Below are 27887 nucleotides of genomic sequence, written 5' to 3' on the forward strand. Positions count from 1 at the left end.
AGGCTGCATCAAAGCCGCAAGACTGCAACTTAGGAGCTCCCTTCTAAATGATTACGTTCGTAAGCGACAATCTCGCAAGAGGGATATTTATGTGTATCTGCACTTAACAACAAATGTCCTTCGAAAAAGGAATTTTTTAAGACTATACCTTGCTAACTCGCAGATTCAACCGACTCGTCGATCGACCTTAACTTCTAAGTTATCTTCCTCAGATGTTAAGGAAAGGTTATTATCCAGAAGATAAAATGCGATGAATATCGAAACAACACTTTTATAATGCCTTAAAGTCGTTTTACGATAAAAACATGTCAGATAACGTCATTCTTGTAGAATTTTACTGCTTCTCTTTTTTCTTCTATGGAATATTAAAAATTATGGAGTACATTCAAACGAAACAAATATAGAATTCGATAATTCGACGTTTCATTGATCCTATTTTTTTTTCTGATTTTTTCTCATTATCGTTTTTTCTGAGTCTTTATAAGTTCGCATTAAGCGTCTATCAAAAGAAATTGATTAACATAAAAACAAAATCATTGTTCTTTCTGCTTCTTCTTTTCTCTTTTTCCTTCGTCCACACAAAGCTCGCGAAAAACTCGTTATCTTCGTCGAAATTGAATAACTGTCACCGTCGAGGTCGAACGAGCATCTTCAAAAGTTCGGAGAGATATGGGAAAGAATATATATATATATATATTTGGAAGGGCTTACGTTTAACCTTGAACTCGCCATTCTAACGCTACAAAGGAAATCCGGCGAAGCTTTCATCTTTCGGACAACTCTATTTGTCTTATCTTTTATTTCCAACAAAATTTCCCGAGACGAAGACAATTCTATAGATTTTCCGTTAGTTCTAACATTTTACATACTTATTTATCTTTTTCTACTATAAAGCACAAGTACAAAGAATCGTTGGTGCTAGTTAGTTGGTGGCCGAAAGTGAATTTTATGATGCAATAAGATCAGAACCTTTATTACTTATGTAAGAAAAACGTGAGGAGAGCTTCATTAAGTTGAAGCCAAGATGACGATGACGATGATGACAACAGGAGGAGATAAGAAGCACGAAAAGTTTATACTTTCAGAATTAATTTGATAAGTAATTCTTGGACTCATCGAGTTCGTTCTTTCCATCCCTTTTTTCTCTCTATCGTATGTTTCATGAACGAGCACGCGCTGAGACTTAACAGAATTTACATTGGGTCGTTGATAACAACGTCGTTGGTTTCATTAAATGTGGAACTCAGAGTTCCACAAACCTAGATCGTGATCGAGAAACTCGCGACGAGATTATTTAAATCCGTACTCTTTTGCACAAAAACGTGGTATCTTCGCTTTGAATCCCTTCTTCTTTATATTAATACGTTGTTATCGTAGACAATTATTATCATGAACTAATCGTGTAGGGAAGAATTTTCTTTCTTTTTTAACCTTCGGATATGTAAATCGCGTACCGCATGAAGCTATTTAAGGGCAATCGTAACATCCTGCGAAAGAAAAATATGGTTGTATGTACTTCTCGAAGCTCATCATAAACTTACATATATCGTAGAGGTACAAATGATCTAATATTTTTTTATATTTTATTCTCAATATAGTCGTATATACATATCGTATGTCTGTCTGACGATACGTATATCTGTCTAATCACCAAATGAATTCCCTACACTGGAAGCGTGAATATTTCCATTATTTTTGATAATAAAAACAAATTTTTTGAGTTTTTTTAATGCTTAATTTAAAAGATCTGATAAAGTGGGGGCGTAAAATTGTTTGGGTAAAATTTCTTGTTTCCTATACTATAAAAGTTGTAAAGCAGATTAAGACAAATTCAAAACATACTAAATGTGATGTTATTGTGAACACAATAAATGAAAATGAAAAATAAATGAAAATATCGGTTTCCAAAGTGTATCACTATAATAGATTTTCTTGCGTCAAGTCTATAATTCTTTTAATGTTATAACGTATCTTGTAAGACAAAGCAGAAGAGAATATATCCACATATTTTTATAACATACTATAATTTACAACGATGATATTATAATATACTTTTTTAAAAGTATATTAAAATTGCATTACACATTAAATATAAATTGACCTTACTATTAAAATATAACAATTGAATACTTAAATAGATTACTTTTAACAAGCAATATTATAAATAAGTTAACAATATTCGTAAAATTAGAAAGATGATATTTTTGTTCAATGTGATGACATTTTAAGATATAAAAAGTTTTTATTTTTGTAAGATCCGTGAAGAAAATTGGGCCGTTGGGTAATAGAAGCCGAGGACTCGAACCAGGATCTTCTGCTTTTCGTTATAACCATTAAGTTATTCAGGCTCTTTTGTCTACTTTTATGAAATAGAGTTAACAATCGGATCAATACTGATACTATTGATGATGTTCAATCAATTCAATAGTATTTAATGGAAAGTATCGATACATATTGAAATTTTAATATGTGATTTTAGGTACTTCGTATCTATTTTTGATAAAGATATTTCTTAAATTGATATCAAATTGAAAAGTTCCTATATTCGTATTAATGTATCGATATACTAAAAGGAAGACACTGGATATTAACCAACGAAATTCTAAAGGTCCTATCATAAATAACAACTTTACTCGCCGTTATTGCAGTAGTTACGAGTGATCGGTTAGTGTAACAGATTAATTGCCGCTACTATTCCAAATAGTTGTTACTCCCGGTGACTTCAATTAAATATGTTTAATTCTACTGGCTAGTAACCTAGTCGCCGCGAACAAGTGCTGTAATCATCGCATGTGATAGGGCAATAGTTTCTATGTAGCACGTTCTCCAACTTGTGTTAAGATTAATGTGTAATTTTTCAATGCTGATGCAATTTTTCGTGACTAATGAAGTGAAAGAAAAGAAACAACTTGGAGCATTGCAGATCTCATCACTATATCCCTAGCTATGCATGACAAGGTACTAACAACTATTTAATGCGGCAATTTAGTCTCTGCTACTAGTATCGGTGAGTACTAAAATAAATTCGTCACGTGTGATATAGTGCCTTAAGAGACAAAACAAATAAAAAACAAAAAGTCGCTCGTGTTTAAATATTCGTAGAAGTATTAAATAGGTATCGTACTTTTATAAAAATATTAAACGGGTATCGATACCTTCATAGAAGTATTAAATTATTCGATACGACATTATAATTTGTTAATTCATCATTAAATAGAGATAATCGCTACCACAATATTAGGAAGCTATTATACTAGAACAGCTCTGGATATCATCAATGGATACACCTTTCTTAAAACTTTCATAACAATTTTTAAACTTGTATAACTCAGGCTTACATTTTATGCGGGTTTTGCTACGTAAATGAATGAAATAGCGTAGGACTACATTACTAGCCCCAAATTTGTTAATAGTGAGTAGGCTTTGCGTAAAAATCTGCTTTATATATATATATATATATATATATATATATATATGTGTGTGTGTGTGTGTGTGTGTGTAATGATATTGAAATGTGAGCTTTGTTTTCAAGTGGATTCCTAAATATTTTACTATATTACAATAACACTAAAAGAGTGTGGATCTGTGTGGTCGTGTAGTTTACAAATAACGCTGATTGTGTCTTAGCAAAAATGTTGAAATATCATTTAAATACATAGTTTCAATAGTAATCCCTGTGAGATACCTGCTCTTACTCTGCTTTTGGTAGAAATGCTATCATTAACCGTAACAGACGGATGTCTGTTACTTAAGCAAAAATTTATTATGGTGACAGGGTTAATAACATCATTTTAATTTTATCACAATTGGAATTGACACTCTGACTATTATCATTAACAATTCTGACTATTTTTTTCTTTTAATTACTGTTATGCATATATTGAGTGCAGTATTTCTTGGAAATATTTGCTGTTTTTTTACATAAAGTTATATAATAATCTACCCTTGTTATTGATATAATGACAGTTCTATATTATATAACATGCATTTAGATCACTAATAACTAAACCACCTATGTTCTAAGCTAAATATTTTATTTATTCTTAGATTTTTAGATGAGAAATTTTCATTTAAGCTATGATATATCGATACTATATGAATTTTATTTGCTAATTTTATATACAAGCGCTTTATATATAATATATTATTTATTTATACTTGCTCGAATGATGTTATTTCTAATAAATATCACTTAAATATCTGTTCTATCTTTGTCTTTTCTAATACATATATAGTTTCGAATTTTCAATTTTAGCTTATCTTTATTTCTAATTTCAATAACCAGATCTATATCTACCTTAAATTAAAAGAACTCTATAATCTTATCTAATCTGTTTCTTTATCCATAAGCATTCCAGTTACATAGGATTAAATTATTAATTACTTAAATTTTGACAAAAGTTCAGTAATAATTGAAATTGATCTGCTGTTTGTTAATGCATTATGGCTTTTACATTCCCTGATAGCTTCTGAAGTATTTTAAGAACGTTAATAATATCATTTAATTCTCTTATTTCTTTATTTAGTGATATAAAGTCTGTAAAAATATTATTGCTATTTTGGGGGTTATTATCATTGGAATTTTCTACGTCTTCGAATATTGTTCTCTATTTAATAATATTTGTTTATCTTTACTTTGATTAACTTGTATTTTAGATATAAAAATCGAATTTTTGATGTGAATAATCGATAAGTATTGCTAGTAGTTATTTTTTATTTTAGCAATTTGCTTACACTGAGGAATTCAATGTGGTTTACAATGTTAAATGTAAGTTTGATGATCTGTGCTTTTGATGTCTTAATATTTTTCTTTTATGCCTTGTATATGTTTCTTGATGTTATTAGTTCCATCTTTGTTACGTACTCCTTGCATATAGTAGCATTGGCTAGGTGAGTTTCTCTACAGTTGACACATTTTGCTTTAGTTCCATTAATGGCTTCTTACATTCTTTGGTAAAATGCTTTTGCACATATTTCAAATAAGTTGAGTCTGTATACCAATATGCGGTTACGTGTCCCCATGTTTGGCATATATGATATTGAGTTATTCTTTTTTTGTTGATGTAACTTTTCTGGGTTATCTTGTTGTATATTAGAAATTTCTCAGCTTTTTTATTTATTTATATATTTGCAGCCAAAATAACCATAAATAGTGGTTGTCTGGTGTTCTTCATTAGGTTAATACTATGCATTACAAGACTTAAATCTTTCTAACTCTTATTCTTCAATTTATCTATGCGTTACTAATGAGATGGTTTATTTGCTTTAACTGTATTTGGTCTTTCAACATTATTATCTAAAACATTATGGTCAATTGTGTACAACTCGGCATCCGATTCGTAAACATCTTTATCCGCCAATGCTTCATACCTGTTTTATTTTGTATGTAAATATTGTTTTTTATTTTTTATTTTTTTTTTCAGTGTTTTTAAATTTTCTACAGTGATGTGTTATTACATTTCCAAAGTAATTAAGATCTTTTGTTATGTCTCTTAATGGGATTTAATTATGCCTTCGTAGATTAAATTGTGAAATGTTTGTTTATTCTGCAAAACTAACATATGGAGCCAATTAATATAACTATTAATGTTTAATGGTTGGGAAATGTCATCCTATTAATAGTGAGATACTTGAAGAGCAGTGTATCTGTTTATCAATCAAATTTAATCATTGATCATATTGAAAAGGTACCGATAAGAATTATTATTATTAATATATAACAAACGTATGATTAATATATAATTATTATATAATTATTATTAATATATAATATATTAATATATATTATTAATATACGACAAACTTATTGACGTGCTTTATGTATCGACAAGAATTGGAATCATTGCTCTAATCATTAAGTTATCTAGAATCTTCTCAATGAATGGCTATTTATTAGAAATGGAGATATCAGCTTCAATAGTTTTGATCTATTTTCCAACTTTTGTATAGGATAACAAAATTTAGTTTCCTCTCCCATTTAAAAAAATATCAATGGATTTCATATTTTGGAAAATGTGATCTCCAACAAAATTTTCCCACTTTATTGAGTCAAATATTTAAAGTAACCAAGCTATTCATGCTTCCAGTTTTAGGTAAATTACCTATGTGTTAAATTCTCGACTGCGAAATACAGCGCCGGTGTGGTAATTACGCTCGTGCGCAGACTTACATGAGTATACAAGCATTTACACACATTTAGATTTGCCTGTGTATACATCTGCACTATCTATATACATTACGTTTACAGGAGCTCATCGACCACTAATCCTGATTCCATCAATAACATCGCACATCTGACGAAGTTAACCAATATATTGCTCATAAATCTTCGTTATTGATCGATGATAAATTTTGAAGAATCTAAATTTCAGGGAAAAAATGGCGTTACAAGTAACTGCGACGATTAAATCTGGGAACCTCGTAGCGGATCATTCTCGATAAAGATAGAACAACTTTATTAATCATATCACAGCTTTTTTATATTCTACGGCGAATCCATTAGGACGATCGTTTTTATGCATCATCGTGTTGATAGTCCTGTGAAAACTGCTATCACAGATATTGAAAACTTCTTAACAAAGTGCACTTCTTTCAACGATATAATTTGATTGTTTTGTGAAATTGGATCTTCGAAAAGGTTGAAAAAAAGGAAGAAAAATGAAAAAAAAACAAAGGTCTTAATGTACGCGATATTCACTTTGACTATGAAAAGCCATGGCGCGTCGCTATCATGAATAGCTTCTATCATCAGCGTAAGCGATATTTTTAGCTTTTACTCACGATTTTTTTAGTTAAATTCGGAAATTTCTTTCAGAGAATCGTTAACGCAGGATTCGTTATTACTCGTTCTTGTCTCTTGAAACAGAAGACAGGTGGGAATTCGATATAGCTGTTCTCTCGATGTAGCAATCATGTTTATGAGAGACGATTGCATAGTCTGATCCATCGAGTTGCGTCAGGATCTTTTTAGCAAACGAATCACCATCGAATCATTAGAAAATCATGAGCAACGCATTAGCTAATGATTCCCTTTTATAATCTTATCTACAGATTTCGGTTTAATTACCGATTAATATTATAAAATTTACGCATTATTGTTATAAGTAATGCATATATTCGCTTGTTCTTTTATCTAATCATACATTCACGTATTTTTTTAGGAACATGTAATATCGTTTAGAAGGGAAAAATATAATTTCAGTACCTTTCGTGCGTGCAGCAAACATGGAGACTATCCGAGAATAAGGATCATTCGCCCGAGGATAATAATCGAAAATTTTGCGTGGCTTAATTCATCGATCGACGAGAGAACCCTTCCGGCGTAAACGAAACGACGTTAACACGTCAACTAATAGCCCGATCATGACTAATATCGTATGCTAATTCATGAAACTCTCGATTAAATTAGTCACAACACGGATTACTCATGCCATATTTACATGGTCCATTTCATTTCCTCCTCATTTGGAGCGGTTGTCTTTCGTATAGAATCGTCTTTGATTTGCTTAATAAAAGTAAAGAGCGGAAGGCGGAAATGAAATTAGTTAATAATTTCCTTAAAAGTAAAGCGCGTCGTAATTTTCTCGCAAAGTGGAACAGGGAATTCGTGAACGAGGAACTAAAAAAACACGTGAAAAGAGTCGAGAAGGAGGAATCGATTAAAATTAATTAACAGGAACGAATTTCATACAGGGTCTCTTTGTCCGGGATGTTCCTAAAGATGCCTTTTTTATGTGAACGGTCGCGTTTTAACAGTCATCGAAGTCATGACCGGTCAGAACACTGTCCGCTGCTGAACCCGGAAACGACTTCTTTGAGCCGCTCTCACGTGTCACTTTAAATCACTTTTCAGTCGGCATTTGCGGTCTTGCGGGTTCCCTTTTTCTTACGTCTCATGTTCTCTCATCTTATTTTCCCCGCTACGCTTGACTCTGTCGTGAATCGAAATTATAATACGATAGCAGAAGTAACCATTTTTAATTTCGCCGTCTCCCCTTTTTGAACAGATAGGAAGTATAATCTGAATCGTTTCCTGTTATTAACAAAAAGACAGCTTTTTTGAAGAAGATCCTCCTAAAGATTCTTGCTAAGATTTAAGTACATTCTACATAGTAATGACATAAATCCTGTTATTTCGAATCAAAGATAAGATTGCAGTTAGTGTCTTCCAATTTTTATCTTTCTGTTTCTTCGCGTTCTTATATAGGCGTTTCTTCAATTGACTCGTTTGTATCCAGGTTAAAAAGGATTAGATCATCGCCATTAGTCTATGCGAATACATGAATCAAGAATAAAGAATATGCAAGAGTATCGTCAAAGATGATAATTACGCGATAAAAAAGGTGTAGAAAAGTAGTCGTCCAGGTCAGGGTTACAGGGCCGTGCACTTCGTCAGTTACAAACAGACACTTCGTCTCTCTCCCTTTATCTTTTTCTTGCACACTTTTGACAGCTACGGAATCTACGCAAATCTTTAATATATTGCGAAGATACATCTATAGCTAAACATATGACAATATCGGTGTAGCAGAACATTTTTCAGGATAATATCGTTTCTAACATCTAGCGGAGAATTTTCAATTCTGTCAATTTTCGTTCCGGAGCGATGCGACGTTGCCATTACCTCTATAACATGCACTACTATCTCCGGCCATTGAACTTTCTCACCCAGATGCGTGTTTTGTTAGTATATCGGGTACGATACTTATACATTAATACATCGTACTAAATTGTACAAATCGAACAATGAAAAAGAATACAGAACGAAAATCTTCGTTAAAATCGAATTACATCGACGAACAAATGAGAAATTATATTAGTGGACAAATGCTTTGTTAAGAAAAACGAGTCGAAGTCAAATATTCGGGAATCGACGATAACAAAAAGTTTGAGTAAAAAGTAAACAATTGGTAATCCTTTGGCCACTTTCTCTCTCTCTCTCTCTCTCTCTCTCTCTCTCTCCCTCCCACCCTCCCTCTCTCTCTCTCTCTCTCTCTCTCATTCTCAAACAGTCGAGCTCGAATCAAATAAGTGATCCGGGAATTTTCGCAGACGCCCTGGGCATCTAAAGCTGATTCCAAGATTACGATTCTAATTAATGGATTAAACCGGTCTGATGTACTTCTGAGAGTGAACTCCTTCGTTCGGCATTCGGCATCGAATTGCGGCTATTTCGGCGAAGTCGGCACCAACGATGGATCAACCATCTACCGACGTCGTGCTTTAGACTTGTAATCCGAATTGGGACGAGAAAAAAAGCGATTTTCAGATTATGTGATATTGGATTATTAATGCTGAGGAAAATAGAGGCGAAAATACAGTAAACAATCTACGTTATTTTTAATAGTTGATCGGCATCTACTGTATTATAACCCAAATTTTTATTATTATTGTTATTATTGCTATTATTATTTTTATTATTATTATTTATTTATTTATTTTACACACGAGACATATGAACACTAGAATATATAAAACTAACGGTAACCGATGTTGATCATTAAATACAGACATATGTTCGACGCTACTTTCAAAATATCGATCGAATGTACCCACTACCAAGTTGCGTTCTGCAATTTCCTCTCATTAGCGTAATTCCTAATCAGCTTCGAAGTTCCGTTTGACGCGGCGGCAGTCAATATATATTGGTATACTTATAGATGAATTCGGTTCGAGATTCCATCACTCCCCATCAAGTTCGTCTAATTAAAGAACGTAAATTTGATTGACTTCTATTTCATTAATTCGTAGATCTCCTTGAAATGATCTCCCTCTCTCTCGCACGCGTGCACACACATACGCACACACACACGACTAATAATAAATTCGAAAATACGATGAATTTCTTCACGCTTAAAAAAAGCATCGTCGAATTACAATATCGAAGAATGAGTTTTCCATTTAGAATCTCAGCAGGATAAAGAGCCCTTCACAGAGAAGCCATTCGCATCGAAAAGAAAAAAGGATAAAAGGGATAAAACAGAAAGAGCGAGGAAAATAACGAGGAAAAACTCCTACTCATGAAAGCAACGGCGCGTTCTAAAAATGATCTGATGCTTCTTCGAGCGAAGAATGTCTTTTAGAATGAAAAACATAAATTAAAGAGCATAACGTCCAATAATTTCCTGGTACGAGTTGTCCCTTCATTGGTCGTAACGTCATCACGAGATTCTGCAATCATGATGTTCGCTGAATGATGAAAAAACTAAAGAAGGACTAGAAAAAAGAAAACAAAGAGAAAAACAGAAAAAAGTAAAAAGGTGAAAACAATATGGAAAAAATGTTCATTTTTATTTCAAATATAAATAAGCAAGTTCTTATAAATTTAATTTGTCGTATTACTAAAGATTGATTAATATAGTTTTTATTGTTAGTAGGAATAAATCAATAACATGATAAAAATTAAATGATACCTATGTGGTAAAATTTTTCGGTTTTAAAGTTAGATATAATTGCTATGGATCTTGATAAATGGGCTGATTTATAGAATTGTACAGAAAAATTATAACGATTGAAACTTATAAGATCTTGCTTGATAATTTTATTATTTCATCGAAGCTATTATCTTATTTTTTCGAATGGGCACAAGTTTTATAGATTTTTAAAATGAATTTTTGGAAATTAAATTAATACAACGATGGAAATAACAATAAAAAATATCTTGTTAATCGCAAAGAATATATAAACATTTTTTTTCGTAATCATTCAACATATGATAATTTCATATAATAACATGACGAACGTCAATATTCGATCTTACGATTCACACTAGTCTATTTACAACTTCACGCTTCCACGTTCATCAGTATACGCATCGGCTTTCGAAGATTTCGTTTAATGGATTGTTGATAAAACGGCGATAGAAGTGAAAATGATTGCAGCAAATTCATTGACGTTGTTCCTCTCGTGTATTATTGACCCACATGATCATAGTTACAACAATGATCGGTTAATAACAATTATCAATATTTAAAAGTTTCTGAAACTTTTTTTTTATTATTCTAAATTTATCCGCATTATAAATATTCCGTGTAATATATCAGCGATCGTAACAAATCGAATTTTCTTTATCCCATCGTTACTATATACAAGCTATCAATGGGTCAAGGATGATAAGAAGAGTAAGAGGTGCGACAAAGGGCAACTTGGTGAACGAAACGATGAATATGGAGATAAGGGATGTATACTGTAAAGGTGAGAGAGTTGCCCATAAAAATACATATGTAGCACCATCTCTCCTGTAACGTTACTCTCATTCTCTTCATCTAAATCAATTCCCAAGACGAGATATCATCCTCGAACGCCCTCGAAATTCTTCGAATGATGAATATCGATTTTCCTTGACAACAATCACGTACCGTCGTGATTGTTGTCAAGGAAAATCTGGATCTTTTATGTATTTTGATAGAATCGATGCCACGTGAACCACGTAAAAGCAACTAGAAAAATTCACTTCTTACTTGAGAGAAAATATCCTTCTTTTCTCTTGGAATTAAACGGCGATGGGTGAGACGAAGATATGATGCCTCGAGAAGGCTCTTTACGCACGGTGCAGATGGCAAAAAATGATGGTAGAAAGCAAAGGGATGAAAGGAATACCGTCCGAGTTAGTACGAGAGGGATAAGCCATCTAGGAAAGTTCAGGGGTAACGATACGAACGAATAAGAAAAAGAACGAAAGCTCTTTGGAAAAGTTATTCACCCCGAATCGATCTCGACGATTGTCGAGAGCCGATGAAAAGCCTGTAAGTAGTTAATTGGTCTACGCGGCAATGCATCTCTCTCTTGCTTTCTCTCTCTCTCTTCTCTCTTTCTCGTCAGTCAATAACTGATAATTAATCCGACTCGTTACGCCGTACATTAATCAGTACCGTGTAAAACGGAAGAATGCGGCTTCGACGCGACGGCACACCAACAGATTTGTGGAAAGTGGTGAGGGTATAGTGATGGCGCCGGTAGACCCACACCATCTACACCCCTATTCTTTTTTCCTCTTTTTTTCTGCTTTCTATCTTCTATCGGTTTAACTCCTGCTAACGAGACGTTCGAAACATCCTGCCTTTTGTATCGATTCCTTGTTTTTCGATGAAAGATAAAATCATCGCTATTTTAGCTTTCTCTTCTTTTCCATTCGAGGAGAATCGAGAAGTAAACGGAAAGATGCATCGAACTTGTCGGTATATTGCAATATTCTACTTGTAACTTTTTCACTTTTTTCATTTCAAGGTATATTACAATATCTTACAAATTATACGAACTTTCAAAATGAACTCTCAGTCTTTCATTATCTGACAATTATAGTTGATATTTTTCGCGATTCCTTGTTCTCAAAAGCTTCAACATAGATTTACTTTCAAAGATTTCTTCTCGAAATGGAATATCGATTTTTGATTTGTAAGTATTATTGAAATATTTCGAAAATCTATCCGCTCGCATGAGAGGAGAAAGCTTTATTTGAGTCTATACAAACCCTAAAGAATTGTTTGGTGTAACACGTGTTCGTATCAATATTCTCTCATAATGTATAAAATGATTTTGATAGCTCTTACAATTGAAAACTGACTCCAGTGAAGATAAAAAAAAAAAGAAAGCGAAAGAAACGTAGCATTTGTTTCAAAGAGTTAGCAATTGATAACTCGTGTCGGTGTTGGCTATAGTAGAGTAGAAGAAGTACTTACAACGTAAAATTTACCTGAGACGTTCTTCTTCTCAATTATTTATCGTCCGAAATCACAACAGATACTCCAATCGAGACGGTCTTTGATCAAAGATACTCGAATCTCCTGCACATCTCTCTCTCTCTCTCTCTCTCTCTCTCTCTCTCTCTCTCTCTCTTTTTCTTTCTTCCCATCCTACCCTACTTTTTTTTGTCACTGCTTACAAGACGATATTCTTCGCTTGTGAAATTCATTGCTAAGGATCGAGAAAATCACTGAATTTTACAGAAATTTATAAATTTCTATTTCTTATTTTATTTTTATATAAGGTAATTCCGGCTAAGATGTCTCTACGGATGAGATAATTTGGTTTTCTATTTTATAGACATAGTGCGATTTTCAGATATTTTTAATGATAAGACTGACAATTATTAATAAAATTCATAAATAGTACTTTTTGTTTGTTCTCAATTAAGAAATCAGGTGTTATTTGTAATATAGAAATTACTCTCAAAAATGTTCTGTTTGTTCTTTAAATCATAATTTACCAACAATTTACCAAAAAATAATGACTTTCTGAAAACAGTGTATTAATATAATATTTAAAGATTATATTTATATTTGTCCGGTGATGTACTATTGTAGCATTATTGAAAAAGTAAATAAATTATTATTACTTTAAATTATTTATTTTATATCTTAATTATTATTATTACTGCCTGACTCTTGGGTTAGATGGTACAGGTTTTTCGGGAATAGTTAACATCATAAAATTATATATTTTTATACCCTTACGATGTAAACCTAGCTACTTAAGTGATGATGAATTTTTATTCTTTATGTTAATCATTTTTAATGACAAAGGTCTATTGCGAAGATCTATGCGTTTTCTTAAATGAAGAACAACAACTAGGACAACGTGTGTCTCATGTAACTAAAGAAAATACAAAGGAAAATAGAGAACCAAAACCTGCCTCATCTGGTTGTTTGTAAGCATTTAATAAAAAGATTTCCATAACAGACATAGACGCAATCTAGACACAACAGATACAATATTAAATAAAATTTCTTCAGTCCCTAACACGTCATTAGATGTAGTTCAACTAATTAGAAAACGAAGATGTTTCAAGTGGCAAAAATAACCTTCTAAAAATTCAGGCAAGCTCAAATGTAAAAAGCGTATGAAAGATTATCTTCGAATGATAATTTTTCAGATTTTATATATCAAAAGTCTGAAGAGTCTTGAGGCAGAAGATAATGCTGAATATATCGCTTATGGGCAGTAGTACAACTGTGCATCGAAACAAGAACATTTCGAGTGAGATGGCCTTGTCCATAGGAAACTTTTTTTTTTTTTTTTTTTTTATAAAAATCTATGATTATTTTTTAATTTTATCTCAATATTATAATTCTTCATGTATCAACTTTTGTAAATATATTTTTCTTATTTGAATATCGATTAAATTTACAATCTATTAAAGTATTTAAAAAAAATGGGCCATCGTTCTTCGACTTATTCTACTAAAAACTAGCTTGATAACTAGTGGCGAAGCTAATAAAGCAAAACTGAAAAAATAAATCCTAATCGAATTTCTACTTACTCTGGAGCAGGATTTCTCCAGCGCTGCGTTCCAGCTCGCGCCATCAGACATCGACCGTCCCACCTGAAAAAAAAAATTTTTTCTGTATTTAATGTCTTTCTCTTTTTTTTTCCTCATCATCTATATATATAATTACTTAATAAGATTATTATATAATAAGATTATAAACCCTTATAGGATTTTGTTTAATTCAAAGTTATATTTTTGAATCTCTATACATTTTTTTATTCGATTAATTAAATAAACGTATAACATTTTGCCACTTAGATAGACGAAATCTTACTAACTAACAATAAGATTATTGTTACTTTTGTTTATTTTAGAAATATTAAACTTGCTACATAGGAGGTTTTCTTTTCAACAGGTCATTTTTTACTTCATACTTGATTAGAAAATTTACTATTCCTTTTCCTTTTATACACTACTTATCGAAAACAATATTTAATTTTTATTACTTGAGACATTTCAGGTACTACTAGTGTAAGTCGCAGCGAATGGTCGCATACAGAAGCATATCTATGAACGTAACGATCTATCTGGATCCTTTGGAACACCCCCATGAGATAAGAAGAAGCATAAATTTCGTAGTATTCCTGCCAGCTAACTCCTCGAAAATCCATAACGTAACTTGTCAGATTCGTAACTCCTTGAAAATTCAGAACAATGTTATGTACTTATATACCTAACTATACAGTATTATAGTACATACAGTATATTTATAATTGTTAAAAATTCAGTGTTATTGCAAAATTTTAAAAATACCAAACTTTTTTAAATCTATATAAATCTTCCTTGACGTAACCTTTTCATATCAAATTCTAAATATATGTACACATATATATGTGCACGTGCATGTATGTATATAGTAGGTATATATATAATAGGTATCTACTCTATCATGTAAACAAATGAATGAATTGACTTGAAATTTTGTATAAAAAATGACATTACTTGCAACAAGCATTATTTTCAAAAATTAAACAATTTATAAAAAATCACACATATGTAATATAAAGAATTTAAATTCTGCAGAAATATTTAAAATAATGCAGATATATCGTAACTATAAACTTTGTCAACATTTTTTATGAAACCTATTAAAGATGATGGATGAATGAAGATTTGTGATTTTAATGAAAGATTTTTATTTATGTATATTTTTTCAACTAAAATTTATACATAATGTCCTTTACACATATGTGTGCACGTGTGCATACAAATAGTTAAGCAAATTGATTTGAAATTACCAAAAATGGGATTACTTGCAATAAGAATTCACAAATAATTTAGGTTTGATAATGGTTGATAATGAAATTTCCAAGAATTACAAAAGTATAAAAAATTGTAGAACCAACGGAAATTTTCCAAAAATTTTCAGGAATATTTAAGATAATGTTGGCCATTAATGAGAACTATATTGTTCGTGCAGAGCCCTTCTGGCTAGACAGAAATGCTGTGTTTGTTAGCAAGTTATACATTTCTAAACTGTAAGCAATGATGCGTGATTTAAAAGTAATAAAAGAATTTATAAATGTAAAAATTGAAAGAAGTTAGTATTCATTTTCAATCGATAAGTGCGATGACTGCCACGAAGAAAAATCAAACAGCAATCGGTAATGAGGTAAATCGCGGATAAAGTCCTTGTAAGCATTCCTCGGTGGTTCGATGTGAAAGAAAAGCTCTCGACATCGGCTACGACGACGACATATGACAGTAGGATTGACTAGTTATGAAAATTTTTCGCGAACGCAGCAACGCGAGATAGTGACATGCTTGGAAGAGAAAATAGAGAGTCGCAGTTTCAGCGGTATCGTTGGTCTCTTCTTTCTCCATCTTCCTAACCATCGACTGCACTATCAAATCTACCATCGAATTTGTCGCCTCCTCTCGCCCTCCTGTTGTCTCTTTTTTATTCAAGAGATGTGATTGCGAGCTGCATATTTAATGAGAGCAATCTCGAAGCGATGTATGCGCCTATGTCCTATCCATTTGAGGCATCCATTCACAAGTCGTCTGTCGTCGATGCCACGAGTACAAACCTTGTATTTTTCAGTGCAATGCCAAAACCCTCGTTTCTCTCTTTTCTTCTTTTCCTTCCTTGTCTGCTTACAACCGCTTTACAACTACCGTTTCCGGCTTGTTCATCCAACGATTGACTGAATCCGTTCAAGCAATATTGTTCATTTTTATAGCAACTATTTCATCATCCTAACGTTTGGACATATAAGTAAACGATCGAAATCACTATAGATAGCATTCGAAATTGGTTATTTCTGCTTTTTTATTTGAATGTATTTTTCAATAGAATACATATATTTTTCTTTGTATTTCTCAACCCGTTAAACGAAAATCCTGAAAATCGATAAACGACGAATAGCATCTTATTTTACGTTCGAGGAGAAGGATCAAGTTAAATCGTTCACTCGGAGAAATTGCACCAAGAATTTGGATGGACGGGGATTTCTGAAAAAGGAAATCACATATAATCGAAACCAGAAATTTGTCTACATTTATTTTCGAAAGATCAAGAAACGTCTTGTCCTCTCTATATTTATCCAAATTTTTAACTTTCTATTCCTTAATTCACGAACAATGAACCTAATGTTTCTTGCTTTAATGTACTCTTTTTTTCTTTTTCATGTATGATCGTTCCACGTACAATGCGTACAAAGTGATAAAACTCGTACTTTCGCAAAAACCGCTTATAATAGAGATTTCACAGATGGTTTCTCGAAAGGAAAAAAGGTAGAAACAAAAACAAACGAGTAAACGAGTAAAGAAAACAAGCGTAGCGAATATATCCAACGATTTGTAAAGACTTTAAGCAACTAAACGGCATAATGATTGCTTCATCGTGAAGAATTGTAAAAACTCGAAGAGGAAAACGTTGTAGAATGAACACTTGCACGAGTTTTTTCAAGTTGCATACGAAGACATGATCGCAGCTGGAACACCGCTTTTCTATGACCTTGTCCGTACGTCATCAAGCTTGATAAACACATTCTTACTCTGTAAAATGCAACCACATCATAGAGAAACGTATATTTACTTGCAATACGTCGTAACAAGCTTTATATATGCTTTAAATAGTATTCAGTTATGCTTTATCGCGTTGAAAATGTATGCAATTAGAATAAAAAATAAGGAAGAAGAAAGAAATTTAAACGGCATATATGAACTTTGATGAAAATGTATGTTTTCTCTTTACTTGCCGTTCTTTTTACTGAAGGAATATCGAGATATCACGAGACAAAGAAAATCATATATTCTGAAAATTTAAAGGACGAACGCATACATATGCACTTAGGATATGTTCTCGACTCGTTCGCGCGATCGCTCATTACTCCCACGAGAAATGAAGCACTTTGTTAATTTTCGTTTCTGTAGAAAAGGACTCGCTATACTTCGTTCTGCTTCCTTCCCCGCTCTCTTTTCTCATTCGCTCTTCCACCCTCCCTCCCTCCCTTCCCCCTTTCCCTCTCTCTGTTTCTTATTTTTATATTTCTTTCTAAAGTTGCACACGATTTGTCTCTTTCGTCCTTTATCTTTTTTCTTACAAACGCAAATCAATCATAGAATGAATAATTTTCAAGATAAGACTTTGATATAAATAGAAAGATAAAAATTGAAAGAAAGTACAAACTTTAATAGTCATTTACTTTCATATCAAAATATTTCATTGAAAAGATTTTCTATTTACTTAGCAAAATGAATACAACACGATCGCTGCCTTATTGAAATTCGTATATAACGACACAGACTTTATAGACATGTTAACTTCCAATTCTTTCTTTCCTCTCTTCTCTCTCTCTCTCTCTCTCTCTCTTTCTCTTTTTTTCTTTTCTCTATTCACAAAAGTTAGGCGTCGCTGGTTACAAGCTGTTAAGCTGCAGACAGCATAAATAAATACGTGAATTCGTTTAACCGGAAATTACGACGGGAGGCAGAGGCTCGAGTAAATCTGTAAAGTAGAAAAGAAAAGAAAAAACGATAGAAATGGGATGGAGAAAGAGAACGTAGCGAAAAAGTCCTGATGCATGATTCCGCGAATGAAAAAAGTGTGCTCTTGGTTATGAAAGTTGCGGGACACTTTCCCAGACTGCTGGATGGTATGGCACGACATCGTGCTGACGATGATACTCGAATGAAAGTGCTCTTATAGAGAAAAATATTCTAATTCTTTCTATTCTAAATTCTCGCTTACAAAATAGAGAGAAATAACAGAACATGCATTATACTTATACAAAGATGTTATCGGAGCAAAAAATATGCAAAAACTTTCTCGAATATCTCGAAATACCAATCTTTGTTATCTTCGATGGGTACGTCCATTGAAATTGTAATGGCCGAGTAAACGGCCTGACAGCGCTAGCTGAGATATATCGACGAAACTGTGAGAGAGTGGGGGAGATTGTACAGAGTAGTGCGTTCAGGGTGACCCACTGGCCTGCATCAGGAGAAACCAGGAGAGAAACATAGTGAACCAATAACGAGCATGAGCACGATTACTTATTCGCACTCGCATTATTTTACGATAAACAATAATTCTTTCTTCTGAAAGATTGTCACTCCACTTTGTAAATGTATACTTTCATTGACCTTCGATTTTCAACACGATCTTCCGTTTTCCAAGCGAACGCTTAAGCTTCATTGGCGTTGCGCAGAATGCCGCGTAGCCATCGTTATTGATTCACTCTCTTGTTCTTATCTCTCCCATTCTCGCTCCTTTCTTACGTGCTTCCGTTATAATACTGATTTAATTCGTGAGTCTATTAGATCAAATGCTAATAATTACATAAAATGAAATATATTTCTCAAATGCTTACAAATTTAAGGTTTTTTTTTCTATTTGTTGTCTATGTTAATAACGAGACACGTTTTATCCTGAGAATCACAATTATATTTTCACTTTATTCATAATTTCAGTATTTTATCTTTTTAATAGAAACAAAAAATTATTAATAATATAACTGTTCAATAGTGCACTTATTACTTTATACTGTTATCTAGTTATTTGAATTATCTGACTTTTTTTATTCTATATCTCGATAAATAAATATAAAAAAGAATTTGATGTTACATACATAATCGACATATAAAAATTTTCGAAGATGAAATTTCAAACTAACCCTAAGATTGTAAGATTGTACTATATTACTAACGTTTTGCGCTATTAATCCTGCGATCTTTTTATAATTTATGACTAGGCAACGTGTTTTCCGTTCGTTTTCAGATCCAACAAAAAAGGGCCTCTAAAATTTGATGATCGTATCGCATTCTTCGACTCTCTTTCTCTCTCTCTTTCTCTCTTCATTGCAATAACTTTCATCCATTCGACGAGGGCGAATATTAAAAGTTCCCTTTCAATCCGTACGATACTCGAGTGTTTCATAAATATGTATATCCACGTACATAAAAGTGAATCAAATAAAACGCCCCAAGTATTTTTCTTAACGATCATCTCGAAAGAGTCAAAAATTGTTTCCTTCTCTTTGCCCTTACGTTTTGAGAAACGAAATGAGTGTATCGAACTCGAAGAATATAGAATAGCAGTAATGCCATCTAATAAGAAGAATGTAAATAATCATAATTAACTTGGTAATATATTGTATGATCGAATATAACAAAACTTGCTGAACTTGAACGAAAATTAAGATTGTCGAAGCGCGTATAGTAAAAAAAAGAGAAAGAGGAGAAGGAGGGAGGAAGAAAAGAAGAGAAGAAAATCTCGGTATATGATATTAGTTGAACTCTCTCTCTCTCTCTCTCTCTTTCCCCTCCCTGCTCCTCTCTCTCTACTTCTTTATCATTACATACATGCACACACAACATACATGCGTATAAATACGACTCAAGAGTATCGAAAGCGAATCTTCGAGAAAATTGAAAGTTCCTTTCTCGTTATTTGCCGACGTCACGGTTGTATAATATATTTGATCGAACTTCATATACGCACATACAAGCTATGCGTAAACGCATAGAAAGAACACACTTAAAACTATAATATGCGATCAATTTGTCAATCATTACGAATTCGTAAATTATATTATTTAAATAATATTACGATGTAAAAAATAGCGCATGTAAACGAATTGCAATTAAATTAGCATAAGTTTCAAATACATACCTATACTTGATGAAAATTTCATATACGTTTTGATGTCCTTTGACTCGAAATCGATCCTGAAGTACATCCATCTAGCAGAAATCCCTCGTGATGAAATTTCTTTAAATTTGAAGATTTGCTCGGATATAGAGGAAAGATAGAAAACGCGCGTAGTCACAGAGGTTGGGAATCGATAATATCCAATATAAACCAAAATTAAAGTGGTGCTAAGGTGATGAACGAGAATGGCATTCCCTAGCTTGCATCTTCCAGCCTATACTCTTAATCCATATCCTAGGCCTTCATTTCGACTCGACTTCTCGCTTACCATAACACATCAAATCGCAAAGCACCATGACGAAATGAAACTAATTTCAAACTCAACCCAATAGGAGACTACTTTCCTCCTTTCTTTCTCTTTCTGCGTCTACGACCTCATCTTTTTCCAAGTTTAAATAGTAGGATAGCGTGACGGAGTGAGCATCATCCCTTCGACGCTTGCTACTAACGTTAAGAGAAAATACAATCAATTATCATTCACTTTCTTCCAAGCGGAATTTTTATTAGGATATTTACTCGTTCTCATACAAAAATAGAGTTAACAAAGGAAGTGACGCAATTGATTGGCCAGTTTAAAAAATATTGAAACTTTCAAAAACTATATTGTTCTATTTCTATAGTAGAAGAAAAGAGAGCGATAGCGAATATTTAGTTGTATTTTTACCAAGTACATCTTTTCTTTACTCGAAGCCACCTGGTTGGGGTTTTTCCTTATAATATCGGTTGAAGAAACATTTCCATTCTTTCCTACATTATTGTTTAACATGGCCCCAGTATCGGAATAACCATTGTCTCGTTACACATTTTGATAAAAATGAAATTTTTCAATTCTGTTTAAAATTCTACATGAATTATTACATTTTAAATATGTTTGTAAATTTTTCTAAATTTTAAAAACAAATTAGCTGAATGAATATAAGAATTTTACGCATAGTTAATAGATATATCTGAAGAAAAATTTCAGATTGATTCTTTGACAATTTTCAAAATGGCATTTATTTGATTATAAACAATTTTATTTTAAAAATTAACATATTGTAATAACATGTTAATAATCGAAATGATGTCATTGGAATTTTACACAACTTTTACAGAATATGAAGATATTTTTTATTTTTTATATATTATTTAAATTGAAAGACTATTTTAAAACTGTTGTCTACCTTTCTAACAAATTATGAAGTTAAAAAGTAACAGTATCGCTGAATCAATTTCATTGAAAATTCAGAACACTTTCGTGAAACGTGATAATGATTGGTTAGCAATTTTAAAAGAATTTTGGCTGATTAGTTTTAACATGATATTTATGTTAATATAAATATTTTAATGTTAAGATATATTGTATGATCATGTTTAATGTATAAAAGATTATTCGCTAGGTTGTATGAGACACTATCTCCTAATCAGCTGCTAAAAAACGACTGATTAAAACTGCGCTATATTGAAGGATTTGCAAATAGAGATTTAAGGAAAAGAGAAAAGTAGCGAGATGATGAGCTATATCATCGGGAAGATATGCGCGGAGTATTCGAAAACAGAAAAGTTCTTATATTTGAAAGATTCACTCGATTATGTACGTTATGAATGATCACTTTCGACGATAAACTTACAAAAGTATAAGATAGAAATAGATAAAGAAAAAGTATAGACGAACAGTAAATTTCTTGTACTTATGATGTAACACGTGACGCGTAGAACGATTATTAAGCCAATATACACTTACATATATAATATTACGTAAGTGGTTATATCGATTTCTTGTTGAATTATAACACATTTCGACACACGATTTGTGATCGATCAAGAAAGATGTTCTCTCTGTTCCATTATTATAATAGATTTTGTGTACCTACTCTCAAGAAGTCCCAACGTGTCGGTAGCCTGTTTCCTCTCACTTCCTTGAGTCGTTACTAGCCTATGAGTACGCGTTAGGTCAAGCGTTCCGCCGTTACGCAACGAGTAATGATAGAGAAAGTATGAAACTAAAGTATCGCGCAACGTTAGCCTTATCCGAGTTGTCTGTCCAGCTCGATGTAACGGGTTGTCGAACCCAGACGCGATACGTTCATCCAAGATCGATATCTTGATCTCTTAACTGTTTTTGACAAGTATATTCGTCATAAATAAATAGTATTTTTTGATGTTGACTAATATACTCGTGCGAAAAAAATTATCTTCTTTAAATTTAAGTTTTAAAATTAAATTTCAATTTAAATTTTAATAAAAGGTAAAATATATTCATAAATTTAATATTTAAGATTATTTTGAAATAAAGAAATAAAAAAAATTATTTGAAAAAATTTGCACAAATAATAAATTTATAAATTTCCGAGTATATTTTTCTCTTTGTTTTTTCGAAATTTCTATCTGTTATCTTGCCAAGATATCTGTTCTATCTTTGATGAAAATCTAAAGAAAGGGAACATATTACAAAATATAGAAACAAAATGATGTTTTTGAAGTGATATTTTTGAAGATAAAACAGATGTATTATTTCTTAGTACAATTCATGATGACAATATAGTGGAAATAGAAAATAGGAATGTAAAAGAAAAATCTGAAGAAGTTGACTATAATAAGAAAATGAATGGAATGAATGTAAAAATAATGGTATAGTTGCATATTCAACAGCAAAAAAGACTAAAAAGATATTATAAACAAATTTCTTCACCTTTCACACATTGTTTCCTTAAATTTCTTTTTATTATATAAAAACAATATATAATAAAGGAAAGTTAACACAGTTGAATTTTTTGCTCGAATGCTTAGAAAGGACAATTGAATTTATTACTTTTTTCTATATATTCAGTTTTTGTTTTTTTTTCTTTTTTCTTTTTAATAAAAAAAATATGAATATTTAAATTTGACTATAATATCCATAAATTTAAGCAATACGATTATTGATTTAAAAAAAAAAAAAAAAACAAAAAAAACCAATTGCAATTTCACTATAATTTAATTCAATTTTACATCAGCTGAGTCAGATTTAATTATCAATATCTCTTACTTTCTAATTTCAATAACCTTTAAATATTATATTAATTTACTATATTCAAATAAGTCATTATTTTTTGGTAAATTATGATTTAATAAACAAACAGAAATTTTTTGAAAACATTTAATTGTATTATAAATAACATCTAATTTCTTACTTAAAAACAAATAAAAAGTACTATTCATGAGTTTTAAAATAATTGTCAATTCTATCATTAAAAATATTTGAAAATCGCACTATATCTATTGGGTTGACAACTAAGTGATTGCGGATTTTGTCGTTTCCTTCTTATTTGAAATCCGGCAATCACTTAATTGCCAACCCAATATAAAATATAAGACCAAGGGTCATCCATAGGGTCATCTTACCTAGAATTATTTTATATATAAAAGCATACAATGCTAATGAAGCAAAATGAAAAAGAAAAAACAAATGAACAAAATACGTTCTATTCCTTACGCTGTAGTAGCGAATATATGAATCATTTATTATGGAAGTGATATAAGTCTATTTATGGCTCATAAAAACTCTTATTTTTTAAAGTAATTCTTGTAAGAATTAATGGATAATAAATTTAAATTAATTTACATTTCAAAAGATATGGAAAAAAATTATTATTTATCAATATCTTTGAATTGAGTGAAATGCAAACTTTTAAATATCTTATTAACAAAGAAAATAGATTTATACCATTTTTATAATAAACGGCTCATATTGCTAGATCTACTTGTATATACGGATTACGAATCAATTCATAACATAATATCGAATGCACGATTTAGGCCAAAAGTATTAAAGATGACCGATGACTCACTATCGACATCTATTTAAAGCACGACGGATCTATCTCTTCATTATAAGTATTTTATTTCCATCTCTGTTATTCATCATAAAATATCTACTATCATCATGTATCTACTAAAATATCTATCCATCAAATTAAGCTTTAAGTACGAAAACTTTCCATATCAAATAATTGTCGATCAATGATAGGATAATTATGTCACAGACACAATAAGATAAACGTGAAGTGAACCTTTTTTCTCAGCTTTTTTATTTTCTGTAATAAAAATGCGAATAATTGGTAGAGATACAAAAAGAAATTATAATAAATTTTACTACGTTCAAAGTAACAGTATTTTAACAATAGCGATATATGTTTGATAGCTACAATATCAATCAATAACTTCTTTTCTTTGAGAGAAAATTCATCTGAGTCACTGACCCCAACAATCGATCGTCCTATTTCTGTATATTCTGGGCCAATGTCCGTAGATTCGATGTATTTTCATGCTGGTAGAAAAGGAATAATTAACTAAGGCTTGTATGAATAATTAAATTTTATAACAGTTTTGCGATAGTACGATTGTAGTAATTATAAAAACACAAGAATCTTCTATTCTCTTACTGATCATAGAACACTTCTGTTTTTTTTTCAGTTTTTCTTTCAAAACAAAAGATACTGTGAAACTTACAAAATCACGCTGAAAAAAAAATAATATAAAGCAGTAAAATTAAATTAAAGCAGTTGAATCAAGTATTTCAAAGGTTAAGACGAGATAATAAAAGTAAATATTTGATCAGAGTTAAAGAGAATCCCAGAAGGCCATGGAAATTTTAAGTGCTTAATCCAAAAACGCAAAGCCCACAGAATCTTGTATTAATTGCAAGGCTCGGATTTAATTTAACCTGTCATACTTTATCCTTGTATCTGAGTACTCGCTACATGTGAATGCTACTTTGCAAAATCGTACGTCATCTAATCTTATTGAAAAAGTAGAACATGTCGAGTTATTCTGAAGAGAAGAAAAATTACAAAATGAAGGAAAAGAGGGAAAAAGAGGGGGCATAGGAGGGAAGTTTTCGACCAGGATGGAAGGCACGTCATTCTCACATTGGACATTTTCCCATTCAAAGCTGTGCTGCATGTGCAATCCAACATCTGCGTTTCACCTTTTTGTCCACGTATGGATGCAACTTTTTTCTTACACTTTTTTCTTATATCAATATTCCTAAATTAGAACCTTATCTAATTTTTTCGTGTACAACACGTTCTACTTTTACAGAATATTTAATAAAAATTAATATTTTTAATTAATTAATATTTTAAATTATTAACTAATAGATAAAAAAGAAGAAAGAAAGACAATTCATCGGGTGAAATGCGTATTCCCTTAAAAGGAGCCATGATTAAAGTCGTCGATTTGAACAATGAACAGTACCAAAGTGAAACTTTGGTCTTTCTCGCTTTCGCGAGATTCACAGGAAGGTCTAACGATGGGAGAAAAAGCATGTAGAAGGAAAACTCTCGCGAAATAAAACGTGAGAGTAGTAGATCCATAATCTTGATTGTAAGATATTGTACCAATTCACTCATAAAACAAAGGTCTTTTTTATAAACTTATCATGATTCTCACTCTTATTATCTATTTATCTATTTATCTGTCTATCTGTCTGTTCGTCCGTCCATCTATCTATTTATCTATCTATCTATCTATCTATCTATCCATCTATCTATCTATCTATACATCTATCTATCCATCTATCTATCTATCTATCTATCTATCTATCTATCTATCTATCTGCGTACGTTCCTCCATTTTTTACTTTACGAGATTATTCCCCCTAAAGTTCGTGACACATCAAATTTCGACGTTACACTATTTCTTTGCACATTAATCTATTTTTTCCCTATGATAAATTAAATTAATACAAGGAAAGCTCTATTATCAGCTATGACAATGAATATGATGAAATCTAGAGTAAAAAACTCGTACGATAATGTACATATATTTAGATAGAGTATCAATAATTTATAATTGAAATTCAAACTAATGTTGATTATCGGAAAAAATATACACAATAGAAAAATTATATAAAATGAAAAAAACAGAAAGAGAAAATACACATGGAAAGATACTAGCGAGGTAGTCGAAAGAAATTTTCACAAGAACTCTGAACTATTCTCATTTCACGTAAAATATAATCGTTTCTGAGGTTCAATCTACTGGACCTAGAAAATAGACGTAGGTTTATTTACCTACGTACACGCGCTAAATTCGTAACGAGCAGATAGGAAAAGCAACCGCGACTTCTTCGCGCGCACACATTTGACGCGTTTGCTTACAGACGATTTTTCTTTTAAAATAAAAAAACAAAGAAAGAAAAAGATAAAAATAAAGAGTAGATTATACAAAAGGCAACTCGTTTTTGTGAGCCTAAGCGAACGCATGCTCGGCGAAGCTATTCATGAAATAAGGGTGTAAATACGTAGATACACGTACCGTATAGTATGTACAATGCGTTTTATGGCGAAAATCCAATAAACGCATTGCTTCTACCCTTCGTTATAAGATTTTTTTCGTTTTCGCTTTTCTTTTTAGTCCATACTCTTTACTCTGCTAATTTTTCTCCTTCCATCTTTTTTCTTGGTCTCTCACAAACTCTCTTCTACTTTTTATTTGTCTATTCGTATCTGCTCGTCCATTCCACAGTGGGGTATTTGCACTGAAAAGCCAGAAAAAAGTCAATTTCAAAAATTTTGTGGAAGCTGTAAAATTTGTACTATTCGAAGAAGAAAATGTACCGAATTTCTTTATTTATTTGTACATTCACGAAGCATCAAGCTTTGTCGAAAGTTAAGAAATTTTATGGCACGTGTTCCTTTTGTAACTATATTATTAAAATACCATACATTTATCGACGATTTTAGTGTGTTCTAAAAAAGTTGTGTTGCTTTATGGAAGCTTCTAAGTATATACTGGACTTTTAAACAGTTTTTATTTTTTTATCTCATATATGTTCGTATAATTATTAATATTTGAAATAATAAATAATTTAATAATTTTCTTTATAATCATAAGATTTCATTAATGACTTTGTTATAATTCTGTATGAATAAAGATATTCTTCTAGTTTTATTACATCTGATAAAAGTTAGCCACAAAAGTTGATTACAATTTAAAAAAAATTAGTTCATGATTCGTCTGAATTGAAGTTTTGTACCTAACTTAGGTATAAGTGATAAAAGTTAAAAAACTTTATATTTACTTGTTTCTCTTGAACTTACACCTTTTACCGACGAAAACGAAATAGTATAATGTAATGAAGAAAAGACCATCTGAGGAAGAAACTTTGGATGTATTTTTTGATAAAAATTACTTGTAATAGTTCAAAAATATTCTTAAGGGAGTATTTTATTCTATAGTAAAGTTTTTTTAACAAGTTTTTATATTTTTTTTATAAAGTAACAAGTTTTCATATTTTTTATAAAGTAACATAAAGTAACATAAAGTAACTTTTAAAAGTAACAATTTTTTCAGTCAAAATTTGTTTCATATATTTACTCATGTTTCTGTAATGTTTAAAACTTTTATTAGAAAAAAATAATAAAAATTTATGGCAACGTAAACGTTTGAACATTTTCCCATGGCCCACGTGATTCTCGTTATTCTGTTCATTTGAAATAA

The 27887-nt window shown here is 31.4% G+C and overlaps 2 protein-coding genes across 10 annotated transcripts in view; both read right to left on the reverse strand.

The window, feature by feature from the left end:
- LOC124957622 overlaps positions 1-20483 on the reverse strand; it is a 49509-nt gene extending 29026 nt beyond the window's left edge. For 4 of the 7 annotated variants that reach the window (XM_047514673.1, XM_047514671.1, XM_047514670.1 and 1 more), the window contains exons 1-2: positions 20385-20470; positions 14258-14320 (exon numbers count right to left, since the gene is read on the reverse strand). In XM_047514673.1, coding sequence (XP_047370629.1) covers positions 14258-14320; positions 20385-20455 — 134 coding nt within the window. In that variant the 5' untranslated portion in view covers positions 20456-20470. Of the gene's footprint in view, positions 1-14257; positions 14321-14712; positions 15180-20384 lie in introns of those variants that run through there. The other 3 variants (XM_047514675.1, XM_047514676.1, XM_047514674.1) reach the window with 2 other exon arrangements.
- Positions 20484-24451: 3968 nt separating this feature from the next.
- Positions 24452-27887, reverse strand: part of LOC124957623 (pre-rRNA-processing protein TSR1 homolog) — a 55326-nt gene continuing 51890 nt past the window's right edge. The window contains exons 17-18 of one of the 3 annotated variants that reach the window (XM_047514678.1): positions 26703-26925; positions 24452-24711 (exon numbers count right to left, since the gene is read on the reverse strand). The gene's annotated coding sequence lies outside the window, so the exon portion shown is untranslated. Of the gene's footprint in view, positions 26926-27887 lie in introns of all 3 variants that reach the window. The other 2 variants (XM_047514679.1, XM_047514677.1) reach the window with 2 other exon arrangements.

This window comes from Vespa velutina, chromosome 2 (genome assembly GCF_912470025.1).
Source record: "Vespa velutina chromosome 2, iVesVel2.1, whole genome shotgun sequence".
Classification (NCBI taxonomy): domain Eukaryota; kingdom Metazoa; phylum Arthropoda; class Insecta; order Hymenoptera; family Vespidae; genus Vespa; species Vespa velutina.